This window comes from Bos mutus, chromosome 20 (genome assembly GCF_027580195.1).
Source record: "Bos mutus isolate GX-2022 chromosome 20, NWIPB_WYAK_1.1, whole genome shotgun sequence".
Lineage (NCBI taxonomy): Eukaryota > Metazoa > Chordata > Mammalia > Artiodactyla > Bovidae > Bos > Bos mutus.
In genome coordinates, this window is record NC_091636.1 from 15,920,957 (window position 1) to 15,945,185 (window position 24,229).

At 38.9% G+C, this 24,229-nt stretch overlaps 2 protein-coding genes across 3 annotated transcripts in view; one reads left to right on the plus strand and one right to left on the minus strand.

Moving 5' to 3' along the window:
* The first annotated feature begins 4,178 nt into the window (after positions 1-4,178).
* SETD9 (SET domain containing 9) lies at positions 4,179-18,480 on the plus strand. Its single transcript, XM_005897455.3, has 6 exons — positions 4,179-4,466; positions 6,195-6,562; positions 8,645-8,768; positions 9,841-9,956; positions 10,653-10,758; positions 12,304-18,480. The coding sequence occupies exons 1-6, from the start codon at positions 4,369-4,371 to the stop codon at positions 12,389-12,391; spliced, it is 900 nt and encodes a 299-aa protein (XP_005897517.1). The 5' UTR covers positions 4,179-4,368; the 3' UTR covers positions 12,392-18,480.
* A 137-nt stretch (positions 18,481-18,617) lies between these two features.
* Positions 18,618-24,229, minus strand: part of MIER3 (MIER family member 3) — a 29,526-nt gene continuing 23,914 nt past the window's right edge. For both annotated transcript variants that reach the window (XM_070357500.1, XM_070357499.1), the window contains exons 11-13: positions 22,929-23,056; positions 22,703-22,845; positions 18,618-22,605 (exon numbers count right to left, since the gene is read on the minus strand). In XM_070357500.1, coding sequence (XP_070213601.1) covers positions 22,148-22,605; positions 22,703-22,845; positions 22,929-23,056 — 729 coding nt within the window. In that variant the 3' untranslated portion in view covers positions 18,618-22,147. The remainder of the gene's footprint in view (positions 22,606-22,702; positions 22,846-22,928; positions 23,057-24,229) is intronic.

Sequence of the window (24,229 nt, forward strand, 5' to 3'; positions counted from 1 at the left end):
AATTTATCACTACAGATCATATAGACATTAAAAAGACAGTAAGATTATATTTACGGACAATTTTATACTACCAAATTTGATGACTTAGATGACATGAACAAATTCCATGAAAAATACAACTTATCAAACTTAAGATGAAAGAGAAATTCTGAATAGCCCTACAATCTTCAAAAGAAACTCAATTCGTTATCAAAGAAAACTAGAAGCCCATGGTTTCAGTGGTGAATTCTATTAACATTCAATAAAGGAAACACCAATCTGATAGTTTTTTTTTTTTTTTTTTTTTGTAGAAAGTAGAGGAGAAAGGAACACTTCTGAACTCATTTCAGGAGGTCAGCATAAGCCTAATACCAAAATCTGAAATAAAACTACAAACAAGCCATGAAACTGAAAAAAGAATCCACCTGCCAATGTGCATTTGATTCCTGGTTAGGAAAGATTCCACATGCTGCGGAGCAACTAAGCCCATGCACCGGAACTACTGAGCCTGCCCTCTAGAACCTGGGCGCCCGAACTACTGAGCCCACGTGCTGCAACTTCTGAGGCCCAGTGCCTGGAACCTGTGCGCCCCAAGAGAAGCCACTGCAATAAGAAGCCTGCCTACTACAAGGAAGAGGAGCCCCTGCTCTCTCCAACTAGAGAAAGCCTGCGTGCCGTAATAAAGACTCAGCACAGCCAAAAATATATAAACCAATAAATAAATAAATATTTTAAATGACAGAGTGTGACAAAAGTGTCATTCACAACTGAGTAGTGTCATCTCCGGAATCCAAGGATGGTGCAACATTTGACAGTGTGGCTTCCCCAGTGGCCCAGCAGTATAGAATCTGCCTGTAATGCAGGAGATCTGAGTTTGATCCCCGGGTGGGAAAGATCCCTGGAGAAGGAAATGTAAACCCACTCCAGTATTCTTGCCTGGGAAATCCCATGGAGGGCTACAGTGCATGGATTGCAAAGAATTGGACACGACTGACTGACTAAACAACAACAATATTATAATTTACTACGTTTATGGGAGAACAGAGAAAAATTATGTGATCATCTCAATAAATAGCAAAGAAAAGTATTTGATATTCACCATTCATTTAAAACTTCAGACAAAAATTCTTGACAAATAAAAAACAGAAGAGAACTTTTTAAACTCTATAAATTATACCTACCAGAAAACTACAGTAAATATTAAACTTGAAGGTGAAACCTTAGAAACAGACAGAAGAATGAAGTATACTTTTACGAACTAAGGGGAGACTCCAAAATATATCTTTAATAAATAAAAGAAACTGAATATACAAAATATAAGAAACTCTAAAGACTCCACCAAAAAACTGTTAAATTAATAAATTCAGTAAACTTGTGGGGAACAATTTCAACATGCAAAAATCTGTTGCATCTCTATACACTAATAAAGAACAAGGAGAAAGACAAATTAAAAAACAACCACATTTACAAATGCATCTAAAAAAAAAAAAATTAGGAATAAATTTAACCAAGGAGGCAAAAGACCTAGACAGTGAAAACTACAAGACATTAAAGAAATAAACTGAAGAAAACACAAATAGATGGAAAGACATTTCATGCTCATGGATTAGAAGTCTTAATATTGTTAAAATGCCCATATCACCCAAAGCAATCTACAGATTCAGTGCAATCCCTGTCAATGCAATCAACTTCCCAAAGGCATTTCTCACAGAAACAGAACAATTCTTAAACTTGTATAGAACCACAAAAAATCCCAAATGACCAAAGCAGTACTGAAGAAGAGCAAAGCAGGATGCAGCATGCTGCCTGTTATCAAATATTACAAAGCTATAGTAATTAAAACAGAATGACACTGGCATAAAAATAGACACACAGATCAAAAAAACATAACAGAGAGCCCAGAAATAAAGCCATGCACATGAATAAATTTACAACAATAAATTCACAAGAAAGGAGAGAAGAATACACAAGGGAGAAAGGATATATCTTCTATAAACGATCTTGGGAAAACTAGACAGCCACATGAAAAAGAATGAAACTAGACTACCGATTTACAGTATACACAAAAATTAACTCAAAATAGATTAAAGACTTGAATGTATAAGACCTGAAATCATAAAACTCCTCAAAGAAAACACAGGCAGTAAGTTCATTCTTACCAATGATTTTTTGGATTTGACATCAAAAGAAAAGGCAACAAAAGCAAAAATAAAAAAGTGCAACTACATCAAACTAAAAAGCTTCTGTACAGCAAAGAAAACCATCAGCAAAGTGAAAAGGCAAGCTTCTGAGTGGGAAAAAAGATCTGCAAACCACAAATCTGATAAGGGGGGTATTGTCCAAAAAAATATATGAAGTGAAGTGAAAGTCACTCAGTCATGTCCCACTCTTTGTGACCCCATGGTCTCTATAGTCCATGGAATTCTCCAACTCATACAAATCAAAGCAGCAAAACAATCTGATTTTTAAAATGGGCTAAAGATCTGAACAATTTTCCAAAGAAGATATCTAAATAGCTAACAGGTACATGCAAAGACGCTAACAACACGAAGTAATCAGGGAAGCACAAATCAAAATCACAATGAGTTATCACCTTGCATCTGTCAGAATGTCTATTATAAAAAAGACAGCCGAAAACAAGTGTTGGTAAGTCTGAGTGAACTCCGGGAGATGGTGATGGACAGGGAGGCCTGGCGTGCTGCAATTCATGGGGACGCAAAGAGTCGGACACGACTGAGACTGAACTGAACTGAACTGAAGGATGTAGAGAAAGGCAAACCCTTGTGCACTGTTTGTGAGAATGTAAATCCATGCAGTCACTATGGAAAACAGTATGGCTGTTCCTCAAAAAAATTAAAATTAGAACTACCATATGATCCAACAATTCCACTTCTGGTTGTTTCCAAAGGAAACCAAATCATAATCTCAAAAAGTTATCTGCACCACATTCACTGCAGCATTATTATTGAAACAACCTAAGTGCCCATCAATAGATGAACGGATAAAGAAGATGCAGTAAATACACACACACACACAATGACTACTACTCAACCATAACAGAAATATGAAACTTTGCCATTTGCAACAACTGGATGAACCCTAAAGGCATTATTAAGTGAGATAAAACAGAGACAGACAAGTAGCGTATATTCTAACCTGTATGTGGAATCAAAAATAAAAAAGAACTGAAAACAAAAACACAAGCTCATAGAAACAGAAGTCACGGGGATGTAGTGTACAGCAAGCAGATGACGGTTAATAAAACTGTACTGCACATTTCAAAGTCAGTAAGAGTACATCTTAAAAGTTCTCATGACAGGAAAAAAATTTTCTATATATGGTGACAGATGTTAACTATAGTATGGTGGCGATACATATAAATATCACATCATTATATTGCATACTTGAAACGAATATAATGTATGTCAACTATAATTCAAAAAAGTAAATAAATAAATAAGGTCTGGGCAAAATGGTGCTTTGTACTCGGTGTACACCTCCATGATTAAACCTACGATAACAAATATCAAACCACTGGAAATGTATATAAAAACTGCTTTTTTGCTTTTAAAGATAAGTATATCACTACAGGTAAGAAGTCAACCAGTTCTTTTTGGAGATCAGACGAGATCGGGCGCCTTCAGGCTGATACGGCCTGAGACCAACCAGTTCTTTTTGGTTCCTTTTAAGTCTGGAGACCTTAAAGTTACTCTCTGAATGCCATTTGTTACACATCCTGGAACTGAATTGTCTCCATTTAGCAAATCAGGTTAACTCTGGAGGGTGTCAATTTACCAAACACAACACCTGCCAGCAGAGCCTCCGGAGTTTGCCAATTACCCTATTACAATAGGGTGAAAAAGAAACTTTGACGTATTTTTTTTTTTTTTTATTACTATTTGGAATACAGCAAGTTAGTCGTAAGGCTACTTGAATTTCCCTGAATTTTCACTAGATCTGACTAGTTCGATTTAGACTTTCAGGTTAGGATTCACCCTCACTTTGAGGCAAAGAATTCCTGGAAAGCAGACTTTTCATTCTGAGGAAACGGCAATATATCTATTTCTTAATGACCATCTGCTGATCTGAAGATGACTGAGTTAGTCTCGTGTGTGAAAATACACGAGCGAATGGAGAAAGGAAAAGGAAATAAGGGGCCCTCCTACAGCTCTACGAACCTCTGTTTCAGCGAGCTGGCATCAATAAAGCGGAGGCACGGAGAAGCGGCAACTGGAGCCAAGGGGCACCAGGACAGCCAAGCGGAGCGAAGAGGGCAGAGACCACGAAGGGGCGGGACGGCGCGGCCTCCGCTCCTCCTCGGTCGGGGCGGGCCCGAGACCGCGACCCACCTCTCCCGCGCCGTCCTCGTCCAGGCGCCACGGTACAGCCATGCCGGGCCGCCTGATGCGGGGCCTCTGGCAGCGATGGCGCCGTTACAGGTACCGCTTCGTACCCTGGATCGCGCTGAACCTAAGCCACAACCCGAGGTGAGAGGGCGAGGCGGCTCGACCCAGGCCGTTTTCCTACCTCCCAGCGCCGCCACCGCGACCCACAGGACTTAACGCTAGCGGACCGAGGTGGGCGGAGCCTTAGGCGAGTGGCGCCTCAAGCAGGCGGAGCCTAAGACGGCCTACGGGCCCGAGGCGGGCGGGACCTGAGTGGGCGGGGCTCGAAGTGGGCAAGGCCCCAGGTGGGCGAGGCGGTGGCTGGCTGAGTCAGGCCTGCTGGGGGCCCGAAGACAGCACGGGGCTTTTAGGTGGGCGGGGCCTAAGGCGTATTTCCCAGCGTTCCCGGCGCTGCGAGGGCTTCGGGCCTTGTTGCCCGCGGGCGTTGGCCTGAGTTTTAAGTCAAGTGCCTGCAGAGGTTGGGTGCTTGTGTTTGGGCAAAAAATAGGAACTTTTGAAAAACGGAAATAACTTGCAAGGCGTGAAGGTGCGTGGCCTTCTCTCTATTAAGGCAAAGTTAGGAGCTTGAAGTGCCTTGGAAAAGCCAAACCGTAGTTCATTTTTACAGCTCTGTAGTTTGTACGGAGAAAACAACGCAGCTCTGCTGTGAGGGTAACAGCTTGGAGTAGCTGATGTATAAAAACGAGCAAAAAGCCACTAAAAGCAAGTCGGAGTATTGGGTTTAGAATACGGATTCAGCGCCTAAAGAAGGCGATCTAGCTGAGTCAAGGCCGTAGGATCAGTGTTAATACTGGCTTTAGTAAATTGCCTGCTTGGAAGAAGTTAACGTGATGCTCACTTAAATAGGCAGACTAGCTCGGTTGAAGGCTGGTGAATAGCCAAAGAGCTCTCCCAGTTTCGTACTACAGAAACGTAAATTCAGATGCATCATTACTACTATCAAACTGAGGTGGAAATTGGTTCCTTGTAAGTAAAACAAGAAGTAAAATAATACTTAAAAAGTGATCATTAAAGTACTCCTGAGAAAGACTGACGACATTTATAATGTTAAATGTGTCTTTGAAGCTGCTGCTGCAGCTAAGTCGCTTCAGTCGTGTCCGACTCTGTGCGACCCCATAGACGGCAGCCCACCAGGCTCCCCTGTTCCTGGGATTCTCCAGGCAAGAACACGAGTGGGTTGCCATTTCCTTCTCCAATGCATGAAAGTGAAAAGTGAAAGTGAAGTCGCTCAGTCGTGTCCGACTCTTAGCGACCCTATGGACGGCAGCCTACCAGGCTCTTCCATCCATGGGATTTTCCAAGCTAGAGTACTGGAGTGGGTTGCCATTGCACCAGAAGCAGAGCGAGACTGACGATATATATAATGTTAAATGTGTCTTTGAAGCTACACCCGTGTAAAAAGGGCCCCTGCAATTTGAAGACATAATGGCTTTAGGTGTACTGGAAACCAGCCCGTTTTCTGCTGCTTGTTCTGCCGTATACCACCTTTAGGACGTTGGGCAAGTTCCCTAACATCTCTAAGCCTGAGTTTCCTTGTCTGCAAAAATGGGATAATGAAACTAAGGACCCAGTAGAATTTGGAATGGAATGGGCCTTTTATAAGTATTAGCTGTTGTTGACCTGTGTAAGTATTGTTGGGAGTCAGGTTACTAGAACTGAACCCCCAAAACTCTTTTCCAAACTTCTTAGTTTTATGCCATTCAAACACATGAGAATTATCTTCATAAAGGCCAGTAACCCTGATGACATCAAGACAGTCTGGCTTTTATCAGTTGAAGGGTAGTGAATAGAAACTTTTCCCATTTTCAGGACTCTCCGATATGTTCCAGAAGAATCCAAAGACAAAGTTATCTCAGATGAAGATGTCCTAGGAACATTACTGAAAGTTTTCCAGGCTCTATTCGTAAATGATTTCAGTAAACAATCAGATATCTTGACTGTGCTTCCAGAACCTGTTAAATCAAAATATCAAGACCTACTGTCAGTTCAGCATCCAAGGGTGAAACAGCTTGAATACAGACATCAGCAGCAAAATACCTTTACACCAGAAGAAATTCTTTATAAGACATTGGGTTTCAGTGTTGCCCGAGCACCTAGCTCATTGATTTCTGCTGGAAAAGGTGTCTTCGTTACTAAAGGATTGGTACGGAAAGGCGCGGTTGTATCTATGTATCCCGGTAATGACATAATTAGTACTTGACCAAGAGTTTCTTATATACGGATAAATACAAGTTCGACAAAATACCTAACCCTATAAGCCTTAGAGTAAGGGGTTGTATTGGAAACGGATTTCCACAGGCTTTTTTTAATTGGCAGATAATTGCTTTACAGTGTCATGTTGGTTTCTGCCATACAAAACCTGAATCAGCCATAGGTATACATATGTCCCCTCCCTCTGGAGCCTCCCTCCCACCACCCCTACCCCACGCCTCTAGGTTGTCACAGAATACCAGGTTGAGCTCCCTGCGTTACACAGCAACTTTCCACTCGATATCTTTTCACATATGGTAATATATATGTTCCAATGCTATTCGCTAAGTTTGTCCCGCCCTCTCCTTCCCCGGCCATATCCACAAGTCCATTCTCTATGTCTGCATCTGTAGTCCTTCCTTACAGATATGATTTCCGTGGACTTTTAAATCTTGAGTTGGAAATTAACTGTTTGTAAATTATCTCATGTATTAGAAAGTATCTGGGAGCATTTTGAGATAAATGCATTTTTCTTTTAAGGAAATTTTTCTAATCAATATTTAAATTTAGGCAAGTATAGTATGGCCTACTTTGATAAGACTGATTACTTAGAAATTACTAGAGAATAAGTCAGTTTGGGTTAGATAATAATTAAAGGTAAAAAATGATGTGGATTAAAATATAAAGATTAAATTTAAATCTGTAAATCACTGAGTAAAGATCTTCCTGCCATTTCTAAACTTGAAAAGTAAAGCAGTTTCTTTGCAAAAGATCATTAACTGGACTGCTCAGTAGAATATATTATTTGTTAAAAGTATTATTTGGTGCAGTATAAATATGTGTGAATGTCCAAAAGACCTGTTTTTTAAGAAGTCATTCTACTATCTTCTTAATTCTATGTCCCTAAACAGGGGCATCTCAGTTTCCTCCTTCACAACTATCCTAACTCCATAAAGAATAAACAGAACAAGCCAGCGACAAACAAATAAATACTGAAATAAATTTAATAAATAGATTAACAGGGCTTCCCTGTTGGCTCAGATGGTAAAGTGTCTGTCTGCAATGCAGGAGACCTGGGTTCGATTCCTGGGTTGGGAAGATCCCCTGGAGAAGGAAACGGCAGCCCACTCAAGTACACTTGCCTGAAAAATCCCATGGATGGAGGAGCCTGGTAGGCTTACCGCCCATGGGGTGGCAAAGAGTTGGACACGACTGAGCAACTTCACTTTCAACATGCCTGCAACATAGGAAGCACCCTGTAAATATTCTCTCCTTTCCTTCATTGCAAATGAAAGGGAAAACAACCTGAATGCCAGCCTCATCTATTCCCATATATATCTACACTAATTGATTAATAACAAAATAATAAAAATCAATAACAAAATTGATTAAAAATAAAATAAGAAATGTAAAACACATTTCTTAAAAGTCTCTTTAATAGATGTCAAATAGAACTCTTTCGGAGAAGGCAATGGCACCCCACTCCAGTACTCTTGCCTGGAAAATCCCATGGACGGAGGAGCCTGGTAGGCCGGAGTCCATGGGGTTGCGAAGAGTCGGACACGACTGAGCGACTTCACTTTCACTTTTTCACTTTCATGCATTGGAGAAGGAAATGGCAACCCACTCCAGTGTTCTTGCCTGGAGAATCCCAGGGACGGGGGAGCCTGGTGGGCTGCTGTCTATGGGGTCGAACAGAGTTGGACACGACTGAAGTGACTTAGCAGTAGCAGTAGCAGAACTCTTTTAAAAAATAAAAACAAAAACACAACTTTGAAACCGAGCCTAAAATGTGATGTTCACATTTTTTGTTAACCAGAATAGTTGTATTTTATTTGACTGTGTGGACAAGTTGGTTCTGTGTTCCTTCTGCTATTGGGCACTTTTTAATGAGGGAAGTAGCCAAAGAGAATGTGATAGTCTAGACTGGAGAATGGAAACATTAGAAAAAGGTAGAGAAATTAAAGCAAATTCTTCCATGTTCTGTTTATGTGCCAGAGAAAGGTCCTTTATCATGATGGTTATGATTTTTATAGCTTGCTATAATATGTGTTTGTCTTATATATTAGGTACAGTATATCAGAAGTATGAGCCAATCTTTTTCCAGTCCATTGGAAACCCATTTATTTTTAGATGCCTAGATGGGGTGCTCATTGATGGAAATGACAAAGGAATATCAAAAGTCGTGTATAGGTAAGTTGGTACCATGTTCAAATTTAATTGTAGGAGACAGAACCATACCACAATGACTCTGACCACTGGCATTTGCACTTTAAATAAAAATCTATTTAGCAAGCCAGAACAAGACATGGAGGAAACTTAAAGGCGTGTTACTAAGTGAAAGAAGCCAATTTGGAAAAGGCTACATAATATATAAAGTCCAACTATATAACATTCTAGAAAAAGCAAAACTGTGGAGACTATAAAATGATTGGCATGTGCTAAAGTCTGGGGAGGTGAGGAGAGGTCAAAAGGTGGAGCATGGAGAATTTTTAGGACAGTGAAAATATTCTGTGATACCCTAATGATGGATATCTCTCGTTATACAGGTATCCAAACCCATAAAATGTACACCACCAAGAGTGAGCTGTAAGGCGAACTATAGACTCTGCAGTGATTATGATGTGTCAGTGTAGGCTCATCAGTTGAAGCAAACATACCAGTCTGGTTGGGGATGGTGAAAACTGGGCAGGCTGTGCATGTATGGGAATGGGGGTTACCTAAGAAACATCTGTACCTTTTCCTCAGTTTTGCTGTGAACCTTAAACTCTTCTGAAAAAGTCAATTTAGGAAATTGACCAAAAAAAAAATCTATTTAGTTAATTGTCCAATTGATTAGATAAGTTTTTTTAACACAGACTTCCAAGAATGAGCTTATGGTTGCTGGGGGGTTGTGGGGGGGGGCGGGGGGGTGGTAAAAATGTGGGGAAAGGATAATTAGGGAGTTTGGGATGGACAGGTACACACTGCTCTATTTAAAACGGATAGCCAGCACTGTATCGCACATGAAACTCTGCTCAATGTTATGTGGCAGCCTGAATGGGAGGGGAGTCTGGGGGAGAATGGGCACATGTATATGTTTGATTGAGTCCCTACTCTGCTCACAGGAAACCATGACAACATTGTTTGTTTATCAGCTATACCCTAATACAAAATTAAAAAGTTAAAACAAAAAAAAAGTTTTTAAGAAAAATTTCACCGAGGGTTAACTGAATTTTAAGGTACAGAGGAACAGTCTCTTAGCTAATGCTTTCACCTGTTTCAGATCTTGCAGTGGGAGGGATCAACTTGGCCCTTTAAAAATGAGTGATAGTACATGGCTAACATCAGAAATTCATAATCCATTGGCTATAGGACAGTATGTGAACAATTGTTCAAATGGTAAGTTGGCACCCTGGGGCTGTGAGATAAAAATACAGCAGTGGTAATGTTCCTCCTTTGCCATATGACTGAGTGCCAGAGGCAGTTAAGTTTAATATCTCAGCTATTGAAAGCCCTGAAGTAAATTTTATAATGGCTGATGTCAACCAGAGAATTTGGGGAGATAATGATATATGTTAATTGGAATTCTTTAACTGTTTTTATTCTGATTTTGCAATAAATAAGGCAATTGATAACTGCCCTTTTGATCACTATTCTTTTAGTTATTTTTTACTAGTTAACTTAGAGATTATTTTGTCAGTTCCTCAACATAGCCTTATAGATTAATCACTACACTGGTTCTGTTACTAAGTTTATGAGTTACCAATCTTCTCTAGGGCTTTATTTTCCTATAAGGCTTGATCATCTGACTACATTTAACACAGACTGGTGTTAGACATGAACTTGAAGCCTGACTCCTCTACGTAACCTTTATTCTCTCTGAGCCTCTGTTTCCTAATCTTCAAAAAGTAAATAATAAAACATGCAAATATATGTATCTATATAATCTTGCAGTGCCTGGAACATAAGAGTGATTATTAATTTGAGCATTTTCTGGTAATTTAGAAAACTATACATCAAGTGCCATAATTCAGTACTGTTTTCCATGACCTGATAAAATGGTTCTGTTTCTAAACGTTTTGTACTTGTTCTTAGACAGAGCAGCTAATGTCTGTTATCAGGAATTTGATGTGCCTGCAGTTTTCCCTATAGAACTGAAGCAGTATCTTCCAAACATTGCCTACAGCTATGACAAACAAAGGTTAGTTCTTCTCGGAATTTTTCCTATCTTCTGTCTTATGCTGTGCCTTAAAATAGATATATATTTTCTAAGAAAAAACTAGAGAGTTTGGGGGTTTTTTTTAGTGAAAAATTATAACTTAGATTTTTATGTTCATCATAAAATGTGTTGATGTAGGTTATTCTCCATTTACAGTCATTACAGAATATTGGTTACATCCCCATGTTGTACACTGCATCCTTGTAGCCTGTCTTATACCCAGAGGTTTGTACCTCTTACTCTCCTACCCTTGTATTTCCCCTCCCACCCGCTGGGAAGCACTAGTCTGTTCTCTGTATCTGTGAGTCTGCTTTTTTGTTGTTACATTCACTAGTATGTTGTAGTTTTTAGATTCCACATATAAGTGATTAGAATACATATTTATTTAGGCTGCACTGCACCTTCTTTGCTGCACACAGGCTTTCTCTGTTTGCAGGGAGCAGGGTCTGCTCTCTAGCTGCAGTGCACAGGCCTCTCATCGCAGTGCTTTCTCCCGCTGCAGAGCAGCGGCTCTAGGCACACAGGCTTCAGTAGTTGTGGCACGTGGGCTTAGAAGTTACGGCTCACAGATTCTAGAGCTCTGGCTCAGTTGTGGTGCATGGGCTTAGTTGTCCTGCAGCATGTGGGATCTTCCCGGATCAGGTATCGAACCCATGTCCCCTGCCTTGGCAGGTGGATTCTTCACTACTGAGCCACTAGGGAAGCCCAAGAATATGTGTATTTTTAATGTAACATTTATTTTTTGTGCATTAAGTGGAAAGTCTACTGAGAATACTCAAGTAACAATTTTTAAATATAAGTAATTGTATATTTAAGAGTTTTTTATTAACAATACTGTAAGAAGACGTTACCTTTATATCCTTTCACTTAGCTGCCAGTTGCTAGCAAACTTTATTTTATACAGGTCCAATTAAATTGTCCTTTGATGATGAATGATATTTAAAACTTAGACAATTCCCTGTACTTGATAACTTTTATGTTTCTATATGTATGTGTGTGTGTGTGTTTTAACAATGAAGTTTTTTTCACCTGACATTCTGGGGCATAATATTATTGCTGTTCAGCAAGTACAGGAAAAGTTAGAAGAGTAGGAACTTGAAGGTATGCATATGTCTTATTGTGTCCATTAAAGGTATTTTTTTTAAATTCCAATAAATGTTAAGTAACATTTCCAGCTTTGCGGAATACAAAGATACAATAATTTTTTTTGAAGTGTTGAACTATAATGTCATTTTAAAATGCTTTTTATGATACCAGTTTTGAGGATGGGAACATAGAAACATTTTCAAAGAAGTAGTCAGTTGTATAAACTTATTGATTTGTGGGCTTTTTAAATGATGCACAATAAATATACTCTAAAATGCCTCCATCAGCAATGAGAGCTATTTCCTTATGGAAATCAAATACATAAATTAAGATGATAGTAAGGAATCTGAATAAAATTATCAATGAAATCCATCTTGATGGTACTAAAAATATGAGCTTGTATCTGTTAACACTGCTAACTATGTTTCTCTTTGTTTTCAGCCCACTGCGCTGTGTCATTCTTGTTGCACTCAGGGACATTGAACAAGGAGAAGAGCTTTTTTCAAACTACTATACAATTGTCAGCTAACTCTATGAAACTATGTTTACTACTCAGTTATTGAGTTAATTCTAAATGTTTTTTGTAAGTTCCACTTGCAGAACAAATGTTTTGATACCTAATTGGAGTGGGAATTTTGTTTTTATTGATATTAGTATTTTAATTAATCATAAAACCTATTTGCTTCGTTACACTTTCAAATTTGTAATGCAATTCCAGTGTTAATTTGGTTTTCACCTAAGTACACAGTAGCTTACTAAATTAAAAGCCACCACCTGAACTTATAATTTTAACTATTCTTTTGATTATCTTTAGTAGTTTATCAAATTTTAGCCAAGTCATCAGCAGTTCTTACACTGTTGATGTGTACTAATATCCACAAAAACTTAATTTTTTCAGAGTAAACCAAGACCAAAAATATTTGTTGTGTTGTCATGAGTTAATTTGGAGAAGGCGATGGCACTCCACTCCAGTACTCTTGCCTGGAAAGTCCCATGGATGGAAGAGCCTGGTAGGCTGCAGTCCATGGGGTCGCTAAGAGTCGGACACGACTGAGCGACTTCACTTTCACTTTTCACTTTCACGCATTGGAGAAGGAAATGGCTACCCACTCCAGTGTTCTTGCCTGGAGAATCCCAGGGACGGGGGAGCCTGGTGGGCTGCCATCTATGGGGTCGCACAGAGTTGGACACGACTGAAGCGACTTAGCAGCAGCAGCAGCAGCATGAGTTAATTGGGGTTTGTGTGTAATTTCAAGATTTAGCTGGTTAAGGGGGCAATGGGGAGTCATTATACTGTTTTCTCTATTTGAACATTTACACACACACGCACACCTACAAAGCTTAAGAGACTGTAAGAGAGATTGTTTTGGCATGGAAATATAGTTAAAAGGTGGTGGTGGGAGGAATACCTGTTCCCCACGTCTCATGTTTAGTGGGCTTCCATTAGTAATTCTGCCTCTCTCTCCACCTTTTGGAGGAAGAATGATTCTCTGAGATTATTTTTAGACAAGAATTAGACACCATGGCCCCAACCCCACTAGTTCCTTCTCTGTGGACTCTCCCAGTAGTCTGTTCTGGGTGGTTCTCAGCCCTGGGTGGCAAGTAGCCTGTAGTCAGCCCAGCCAGGAAAGGAGTGAGTCTAGTTCAGAGGTGGAGTATCAAGTGAGCTGGCCTGGCATCAGCTCTGAAGCCACATTCTCCAGTTCTATTAGGAGGAGTTACTTTGATCTCCATCAACCTGACTCCTGCATCCAACCCTCAGCTCCATACTTGGATAGGGAGTGCGTTATTTATGGGCCTCTCTATGGCACCTGTACCACCAGATTCTGACCCTCTTTACTGCTACACCAACAGCTCTTCTCACTTAAGTTTACTGTAATTTCAGTAGCCTCCCGATTGCTTTCCATGTTTCCATTCCTGCCCCCTTTTCAGAATAGACAGCCAAGAGTGATTTCTTTTAAGCACAAATCAGATCCTGCTGGCATCTGCTCAGAACTCTGATTACTCCTACTTTAGAATATATGCCGAGTCCTTCACTACCTCTGATCTCACATCCTGCTCTCTCCACACAGCCTCAGCTGTCTCCTTGCCACTCCTGAGACTGCAGGGTACACTCCCACCTCAGGGTTTTTGTACTAGTTCTGCCTCCAAAAACCTCCCCCGCAATAGCCATATAGCTCTTTCCGTCACCTTGCCTAACTAAGCTACTGAAATTTACAATCCTCAACTGCCAACCCCTAATGCTCCCCATTCATTTATGTAGCGTTTATGATGTCTATGCACCTAAGTCCATGGGAGCATCTTTTTCTCAGCCTCATTTGTCTTTTATTTGTGCCACAAGGGGAACTCACTTTGTTAAAAAGCCAAGGGCTTCCCTGGTGGCTCGGTAAAGAATCCACCTGCCAGTGCAACAGACACGGGTTCAATCCCTGGTCCAGGAGGATCCCACGTGCCTCGGAGCAGCTAAGCCTGTGCAACACACAGGCTATTGAACCCGTGCTCCAGAGCCCAGGAGCCTCAGCTACTGAAGCCTGAGCACCCTAGAGCCTGTGCTCCACACAAGAAGCCACCGCAATGAAAAGCCCAAGAACAGCAACCAGATAGTAGTCCCCACCTGCCGCAACTAGAGAAAAGCCCTCGTGCAGCAACAAAGACCCAGTACAGCCAAAAATAAAATTATACATTCTATATATATATAAGCCAAGCTAGTTGATCAAGAAGATCCTATTATCCAGAACTTTATGTTAAATACAGAAATTTAACTTCTGCGGCAGTGTTAGGTATTTAGGAGTGAAGTGTCAGACTTTTTAAAAATAATTCATTAAAAAATGCATATACATATATATGGAATTTAGAAAGATGGTAACAATAACCCTGTGTACGAGACAGCAAAAGAGACACTGATGTATAAAACAGTCTTATGGACTCTGTGGGAGAGGGAGAGGGTGGGAAGATTTGGGAGAATGGCATTGAAACATGTAAAATATCATGTATGAAACGAGTTGCCAGTCCAGGTTCGATGCACGATACTGGATGCTTGGGGCTAGTGCACTGGGACGACCCAGAGGGATGGTGGGAGGAGGGAGGAGGGTTCAGGATGGGGAACACATGTATACCTGTGGCGGATTCATTTTGATATTTGGCAAAACTAACAATTATGTAAAGTTTAAAAATAAAATTTTAAAAAATGCGTATAACATAGAGTACAAATATGGCACAACATTAATTGTTCGATCAGGATTGTTCTTTATACTCTTAACTTTTGTCTTAAAAGTTTTTCTATCTTAAGTTGGGGGGAAAGTTACCATCAGCTTAAGTGTAATATAGTGAAACAAACATCAAATTCATCAAACGTTTACTGAATGCCTACTATGTGAAGGGTCCTGGAAGATTCAAACAGTTCCTGCTGATAAAATGCCCAGTATGATGACTTGGTCTGGACTAGAGGGATGAAGTTATTTTTTAAAAAGAAAACACTGCTATTAAAAAAAAAATCATTTTTTCCTTACTGGAATAACTTTTCAAGATTTATAAATGACTTATTTCATTTCTGACATGTTTATGAAATGCTTTTATTATTTCTACACCTGGTTACAACTTCATGGCAGTGTTAGCTTTACTTGTGTAAAAACAATCTCATAAAAATCTAGGTATACTATGAAGCTTGTCTCTCACTGAAGCGAATGCCAGCTATAGTATATTAAGCCTTGAAAAATGTGAGCATTTCTGATCTAGGACTAGGACTTCAGTGACCCTGTGCAGTTTTGTTCAGAGAACCCAGCCAGCCACAGAAAAGAGAACACGGAATAGAGATCACTTACCTGGGTGGGAAATCCTAAACAGTGCTATACCCCAAGACTATTTTAAATTAAAAATGGAAGTGCGTATAACAAACTACCCAATTTACAGATACCATGCAACCTTTGAAAAAGGAAGAGAAGCAGCATGCTGGAAAAGCAAACCATGGATGGATGGAATGGGTTAAGGTCTACAAGTGTCTAGATTACTCTGCTCTCACTAGGCTCTCCTCCCTCCCCTAAAAGCCTAAAGGGCTGTGCTCACATATGGCACTCGGCTGCACACTTCACTGTATTCAGCCAAGAAACACTGGTGTTTCTCCCCACTTTGAAGGCACTTCTGTGTATGTGTACACCAGGGAGGCCTGCTCATCAAGGCTCTTTGGTATCTGTGAATGAAGAAATGTGATTTTCGATGAGCAACTGAAGCAAAGATGTCCTCTTGTCCTTGTACAAAACCGACATTACGTGCCATCTGATCATTGCATATTAAGAAAGGAACTAGACAGAAAAAGCTCTGGTCAGAACAAGTGAAATACGGGGACCAAACTTGTGAAATTAGGCCAAAGTGAGATATTTAGCTTGGGAAGATGAAGACTTGGGGAAGTTATTTCTGGAGTCTACCAAACAGGAGACGGATCAAGACCATCCCCAAGAAAAAGAAATGCAAAAAAGCAAAATGGCTGGCTAAGGAGGCCTTACAAATAACTGTGAAAAGAAGAAAAGCGAAATGCCAAGGAGAAAAGGAAAGATATACCCATTTGAATGCAGAGTTCCAGATAGCGAGGAGACATAAGAAAGCCTTCCTCAGTGATCAATGCAAAGAAATAGAGGAAAACAATAGAATGGGAAGGACTGGAGATCTCTTCAAGAAAATTAGAGATACCAAGGAACATTTCATGCAAAGATGGGTTCAATAAAGGACAGAAATGGTATGGACCTAACAGAAGCAGGAGATACTAAGAAGAGGTGGCAAGAATACACAGAAGAATTGTACAAAAAAGATCTTCACAACCCAGATAATCACGATGGTGTGATCATTCACCTAGAGCCAGACATCCTGGAATGTGAAGTCGAGTCGGCCTTAGAAAGCATCACTACGAACAAAGCTAGTGGAGGTGATGGAATTCCAGTGGAGCTATTTCAAATCCTAAAAGATGATGCTGTGAAAGTGCTACACTCAATATGCCAGCAAATTTGGAAAACTCCGCAGTAGCCACAGGACTGGAAAAGGTCAGTTTTCATTCCAATCCCAAAGAATGCTCAAACTGCTGCACAATTGCACTCATCTCACACGCTAGTAAAGTAATGCTCAAAAGTCTCCAAGCCAGGATTCAGCAATACGTGAACCGTGAACTTCCTGATGTTCAAGCTGGTTTTAGAAAAGGCAGAGGAACCAGAGACCAAATTGCCAACATCCACTGGATCATTGAAAAAGCAAGAGAGTTCCAGAAAAACATCTATTTCTGCTTTATTGACTATGCCAAAGCCTTTGACTGTGTGGATCTCAATAAACTGTGGAAAATTCTGAAAGAGATGGGAATACCAGACCACCTGACCTGCCTCTTGAGAAATCTGTATGCAGGTCAGGAAGCAACAGTTAGAACTGGACATGGAACAACAGACTGGTTCCAAATTGGGAAAGGAGTACATCAAGGCTGTATATTGTCATCCTGCTTATTTAACTTATATGCAGAGTACATCATGAGAAATACTGGACTGGATGAAGCACAAGCTATAATCAAGATTGCCGGGAAAAATACCAATAACCTGAGATATGCATATGACACCACCCTTATGGCAGAAAGTGAAGAGGAACTAAAAAGCCTCTTGATGAAAGTGAAAGAGGAGTGAAAAAGTTGGCTTAAAGCTCAACATTCAGAAAACTAAGATCATGGCATCCGGTCCCATCACTTCATGGGAAATAGATGGGGAAACAATGCAAATAGTCACAGACTTTATTTTCTTGGGCTCCAAAATCACTGCAGATGGTGACTGCAGCCATGAAATTAAAAGATGCTTGCTCCTTGGAAGAAAAGTTATGACCAACCCAGACAGCATATTCAAAAGCAGTCATTACTTTGCCAACAAAGGTCCGTCTAGTCAAGACTATGGTTTTTCCAGTAGTCATATATGGATGTAAGAGTTGGACTATAAAGAAAGCTGAGTGCAGAATTGATGCTTTTGAAATTGTGGTGTTGGAGAAGACTCTTGAGAGTCCCTTGGACTGCAAGGAGATCCAACCAGTCCATCCTAAAGGAAATCAGTCCTGAATATTCATTGGAAGGACTGATTTTGAAGCTGAAACTCCAATACTTTGGCCACCTGATGTGAAGAGCTGACTCATTTGAAAAGACCCTGACGCTGGGAAAGATTAAAGACAGGGAGGAGAAGGGGATGACAGAGGATGAGATGGTTGGATGGCATCACCGACTCAAGGGACACGAGTTTGAGTGGACTCTGGGAGTTGGTGATGGACAGAGAGGCCTGGCATGCTGCAGTCCATGGGGTCGCAAGGAGTCAGACACGACTGAGTGACTGAACTGAACTGAACCAAACTATGAACATTATAATAAGGAAGACTAGTTTACTACAAATATTCTATGAAATAATAACATCTAATCAAATTTCAGATTTCAGGTCTCCCTAAATGACAACAGTTACTGAGAACAGTGTTTGAAACGTAACAGACATTCAATAAGTATTTCCTGAATGAAACTAAAAGTACATATAATCCTCATTTTTAGATAGCTAGAATTTTATTGTATTGATAGATGGACATTTATTTTAGAGGATTTAAAGAAAACTATTTCACCTATCAATTGTATTTACCTATCAAATAATTTACTACATCTAAAACCTACTTAACAGTGTTAAATATCTGCCCATGTGTTATAGCTTAAGAGTCATTAAATAAAAATCTATTTGTGGCAAATACTCACACGAACCAAGAAAAAAAAAGATTTCCAGATTTTTATTTCTGGAACTGTACACCAGGTATTAAAGTACAACAAATACAAAATAATGCTCAAAAAAATCAGTGTTTATGTACAAATATTAAAATCAATGCAACAATAGCAACTTCCTCTTGAACATCTGATACTAAAACTTGTTCTGATTGTCACTAATCAATCTCATACTCACGGCGTACTTATTTCAAACCGGGACAACTGGAATCACTGGTTGTCTAAGAGGAGTTTTAATATCTACCACATTTAACAATAAAACTAACAGTTTCCTCCTTTCAGTGAAAAAATTAAGAACTTTTTAAAAAACATAGTACTGTCAATATTTTTATAAATTATTTCAATTTCCATTTGTAGACAATGTGCTTTGAAACTCTGGGCAAACAATCTCCTTGGTGGTCAGGTTGATTCATTAGTTTACATTCAAAGTTGAAATATTTACTAGAGACTTTGGTTAAATTAAATAGTTTTACTATGCTCTATTAGATTTGATGTTCTCAAATATTATGACCCTCAATTGTAAAAATTAAAAGGAAACAATTGCACAGTTCTTTGACCTAATTGTACAGACTTTAGTATTGTTTAAACAGTATTCTACATCCTTCAAGTAAATTCAGCAGTTGACCATAACAAGAGGAAAACTAAACACTGAAAAAGCTAGCATGAAAAAGTGGAGTACAACTAACAAAAGTAAAGTATTGCTATAATCACAGCACCAGTTTCACTTCTAAATGAATCCGCTGTCCTCTTCAAACCCCCTGTACATAAAAAGACACATCAGCCAACACTGCAACTGCTCACCGTGGATTTTTGGTTTGTTCATATGAAAATAATATGGCAAAGAAAAAAAAGAATTTATCACAGTTTGTTATAAGAATTGTGCTTAACACTTAATAATAAAGGCATTATTGTTTCTTCATAAGACTGCAAATCAGTTATTTTCACGCTCTCAAACGCAATTCTTCTAAGAAACAGTAACAAATTCTCTGTTAAGATGCTTAAACGGAGAGGAAAAAAAACCCAGTAAACCCAGATTTAAAAGGAAATTCAATAAATAGTTATTTTACATGAATAAAGCCAGAGGGGTACAGTTTATGAATGTCACATCAAGCATGCACAAAAATGGTATCATACATGGAGGAAGCAGTCAGAAAATACTGAATTAGATCTAAAAAGATATGAAGAATTTACATATATATACAAAAATCTTGCAAATTATTGCCTCATTTTAACAAGGAATTAAAAGTAAACGTTACCAGCTAGTTAGCACTCTCTAAGAGGCTAAAATCAGATTGGTGTTTAAAAATCTATTAAACTAGCTGGAATTTATTTTTCTCTCATATCATTTCTGGATTTTGGTCAAAAATCTTTATTTAAATAACTAAAGTGTCCATTCAACTTGCTGATAATCAAAACTTTAGATAAGAAACACTGTTTCCATCTTATATCAAGATCCCAGCAATGCATAGATAAACTGAATATATTACTGCATCAGCTACTGAGAATGGGCATGTTCATTAAGTGCAACTGGTATTAGCATTCAGTCATCTTTGTGTAAATTGTTTTATACAGACCAGCCACTGTAAACCCAGAGTAAAAATTAAAGTTATGACAATGGAAGATTGTGGCCGGTATCTTACTAAATTATAGATGTATTCATTTTTAACAAAAGAAATTAGGTTCAAAGTTTAGCACAACACCACAGCAATATGAAGCTGATAACTTGGATAAAAATATCTGAAAGCAACAAAAAGCCCAGGCTACCCATTATTTACTGTGTGCATACAGGAATGCTGACTTTAGATGTATAAATTAGAGACTGACTTTAAGTTATTAATTTAACTACTTTCGTCCACTGTGCTAAACTAACTTTTTAAGTAAATGTGCTAATGCGTAAACACTTCAAAGCAATCTTCATTAAAATGCTGCAAAGAAAAACAAGAATACAAATCATCCAAAACAAAGGATGTCATTGCAGTTCACAGTTTGTATAATAAATACCCTCCCTTTCCATCACTAAGGTCACTACATTCTATCTATTCATCAGCACAACCTTGAAGCGACTTATACTTAAAAATATCAGCAATGTAGCCAAATATCTAAGTTTTGGCAAAGCAAGACAACTAGTAGAAATTGAAAATTTTAATTAAGATGGTGCAAAAAAAAAGGAAAATTCTGTGTTTTAACTGAACTATAAAAGCAAAGCTTATCACATCCTAACACTGCATTACATATTGCATGAATTCACCTTATAACTTAAAGATGCATGTCTACAGAGCAAAAATGGCCAGAGTTTATGACAATGGTTTCTCATTCACAATGTTTAGAATAAAAATAAAAGTGAGTTTTGAGACGCATCTGAACGTCAATCACTTTTTAGAACTTAAAAGTGGTAACGTACCATTGTATTTCAGATAGAAACTCACATTTTTTCTTGCCAACTGGTCCAAGCTAAACAGAAAAGTTTAAATGTACTTCAAGGTTCTACTGCATTATGTGTAGGATCTAGAAATCCCACCTAAATATTAACATTTGAACTGCAGCACTACACAACAACTGAAAAAGTGTCCCAAATGTAAACCAGTCTAAGTGGCAACGTCCTTGGCTTTGTCGACTGTGCCCTGCAAGTCAACTGCCTCAGGAAAAACGAAGTTAGCAACGACCGGTATGGTTTTTATGATTACAATCTTGATAATGGTGGACAAAACCCCATCTAAATTCCGTATTTTCAAATGCCAATTTTTTAGCCAATAAATGAAGTTACACAGAAGTCTTCTGGCAGTAAAATGACCAATTCTGTGTAAGGTAGCCCTGGTCTAGAATTTTGAAACAGGATCCAAGCAAGCGTCTTCATAATTTGCACGCAGTTCCTCGTGCTGGCTTCTATAAAGATGGACTTGCTGTTTTGTAAACTGAAGTGCTCTAGTTGAATAACATGAGAGAAGTTTCCATTTTTAAAAAAATCCTTGCATGTTTGTGCAGTTTAAAGAAACCTACCCCTGCTTTTATTTAATTAAGAAAATAAAACCAAAAAATGCTACATTGAGCAGGGATCAGGATCGGTACCTGTAAACATTGTTATTCCACTGCATCCATTACGGCAAAAGGAATTTACACGAATAGAAGCCACTCCATTCAGTTCAGAACATCTGTGCTGGTTTTGAGCTGGTGGCCTCTGTCTACAGGTTTTAAAAATGGGAGTGAGGGCAGTGGGGAACAGAAAAGAATAGAAAAAGAAGGGAGTGGGGAAGAGGTATTGGGGATGAGGAAGAGATAAGCAGAGCTTAAAGCTGCACCACAGAGTTCAATCTTAGTTCCCAACTCTGCTGATCATAGTTCATTTCCACATTTATGGATTGAAAATGAAAATACTCTTGATAAATCAAGATATAGTTCTATACATACTGACATCACTGATGTCATAGTGAAAAAAGTTCAAACTTCCAGTGAAAGACTAAGCAAACCTGATACTTTCCTGGTACTGGTACTGCACACCCACTGTTTCTGGGCCCTTCACTCGCTTCATTCAGAATGCAGGGCGGCATGCTGATGCAGAGCGTGGGCACTGATGAAACCATTGGTCTCGTTGGCAGACAGACTGCCAAAGTCAGCCACAGACACGGCCATTTTGGCACTGGTGATATGATGTGTGTGATTTTCAAAGTCTACACCCAAATTATTTACAGAAACCTCATTCATAAAGGATTCAGGAACAGCAATGCCCATTTTCAATCTCTTTGCTGGTCTTTCTGACTCTTCACTGCACATGTTCATGGGGTTCAGCTCTGAGTGATAAAATCCAGTCTCAAATAAATTAAAACAATCACTTTCCCCATTGCTGGGCAGGGTGAGTAACTCCTCCGTTACAACAGGCACATGATTGACTTGTCCACGGGGCGTGTTGCCCAGTGGAGGAAAGCTATCATCCAAACAATTCACATCCGTTGGATTGCAGACGGTCGCTACGCTGTTGGTCAAAGCTAAAAAGAAATGAGAAATGGTTTCAGTAAGTGGTCCTACATCATGTGACAAAGAGGATATAATTCTGTCCCACATTACACTAAAAAATGTTCTTACCTGTCAAATCACTGGCAGTGAAAGAGTTGAGAATGTTTAGCTGTTGATCAGGTACAGGCTCAGGTCGGTTAGAAGTTAAGGCTGAAGAATTTACTGTCCCACCCAGAGCTTCTGTTTCATCCACCAAACGATCCATATAGTCCCTAAAAAACACACCCAAATAATGCTGTGACTGCTTATCACAGTTAAAAACAAAAATCCCTGAAGTCAAGCCCAGGGTACTTACGTAACTCCAGGGTGATGGTTATATCGTTTCTTTCCAAATTTTGTCTGTTGAGCAAAGTAATCATAACGCTCAGATTTCTTCCACATATAGTAGAATGCTACACATTCAGCAACTGTTCTAGTTCTCACCTAATAAAAAAAGTTGAATTTTTTTTAAAAACCAAAAAATTCTACACATTTTTAGTAACTTTTTTTTTTTTAACACCCATGGGTCTTATTTTCTATCTTTCTAATTATGAAATTCTGAATATGTTACTAGTAAACTGTTTTTATTTTCACACTATTTAATAATGAGGCTACCTTTAAAAGCACAAGGCTTTTTATTTAAATCAGAATGTAATAATAATAATAAATGTGCATCCAGAAATTATCTTACACCTTTACTGAAAATCTTAAAACACTGACATACTTTACTTTTCTTCACTGAACTTTCACCATGATTCTGACTGTACCAAGGGTACTTGTTAACCCTGAGTGATCCATGAATGAGCCTCAATGGGATATAGTAATTCCCAAAATGTCATTCAAGTACACTTTTCTAGGGAGAAGGGTGCAGCCTCATCAGATTATCAAAGGGCTCCATGACCCAAAAGAGACTCCGTTTGTAAAGGGATCAGTACTCAACCGCATCTGGAATTTAAGATGATTGCCAGCTAAAGGCAAGATTTTTCCTCTATCATGCATCTCTTAGCTGCAACAAAGTCTGGTAGAAAATAAAAAATGATAATAAAATTTGAGCCTCATTCAACTTGGCTCCACATCCAGACTAGGGTTTCTCTAACTATACACAGCTAAAGGTATGAATTCAGATGTACAGAAAAAAATTCCGTATCTTTACCCAATAAACACTTTCTCCCCTGCTTAATTACACAATAAGGAAGTTTTAGAACCTCTATTGTGATTAGTGGCTTTGTTATAAGATCATAATATAGGAACAAGCATTTTAAACCAAGAAATAAAGTATACCTTTCAATAAACACATTAACTATAAGTCTCCAAAACTTGAAAGCAATCAAGATGTCCTTCAAATGGTAAATGGATAAACAAACTGATACATCCATACAATGGGATATTATTCAGTGATAAAAAGAAATGAGCCACAAAAAAACATGGAGGAACTTTAAATGCATATTATTTAAGTCAAGAAGCCAATCTGCAAAGGCTACATACTGTATGATTCCAAGTATATGACACAATTTTTAGGTCACTGAAACTATTCTGTAGGATACTACAGTGGTTGATAGGTATTGTCATATATTTTTCAAAATCCATAGAATATATAACACAAAGAGTGAATCCCAA

Coding starts and splice junctions, on each gene's coding strand:
- SETD9 (XM_005897455.3), top strand. CDS start 4,369: ATGCCGGGCCGCCTGATGCGGGGCCTCTGGCAGCGATGGCGCCGTTAC. Junction 9,957..10,652: donor TGTGAACAATTGTTCAAATG/GTAAGTTGGCAC, acceptor ACTTGTTCTTAG/ACAGAGCAGCTAATGTCTGT. Junction 10,759..12,303: donor TACAGCTATGACAAACAAAG/GTTAGTTCTTCT, acceptor CTTTGTTTTCAG/CCCACTGCGCTGTGTCATTC.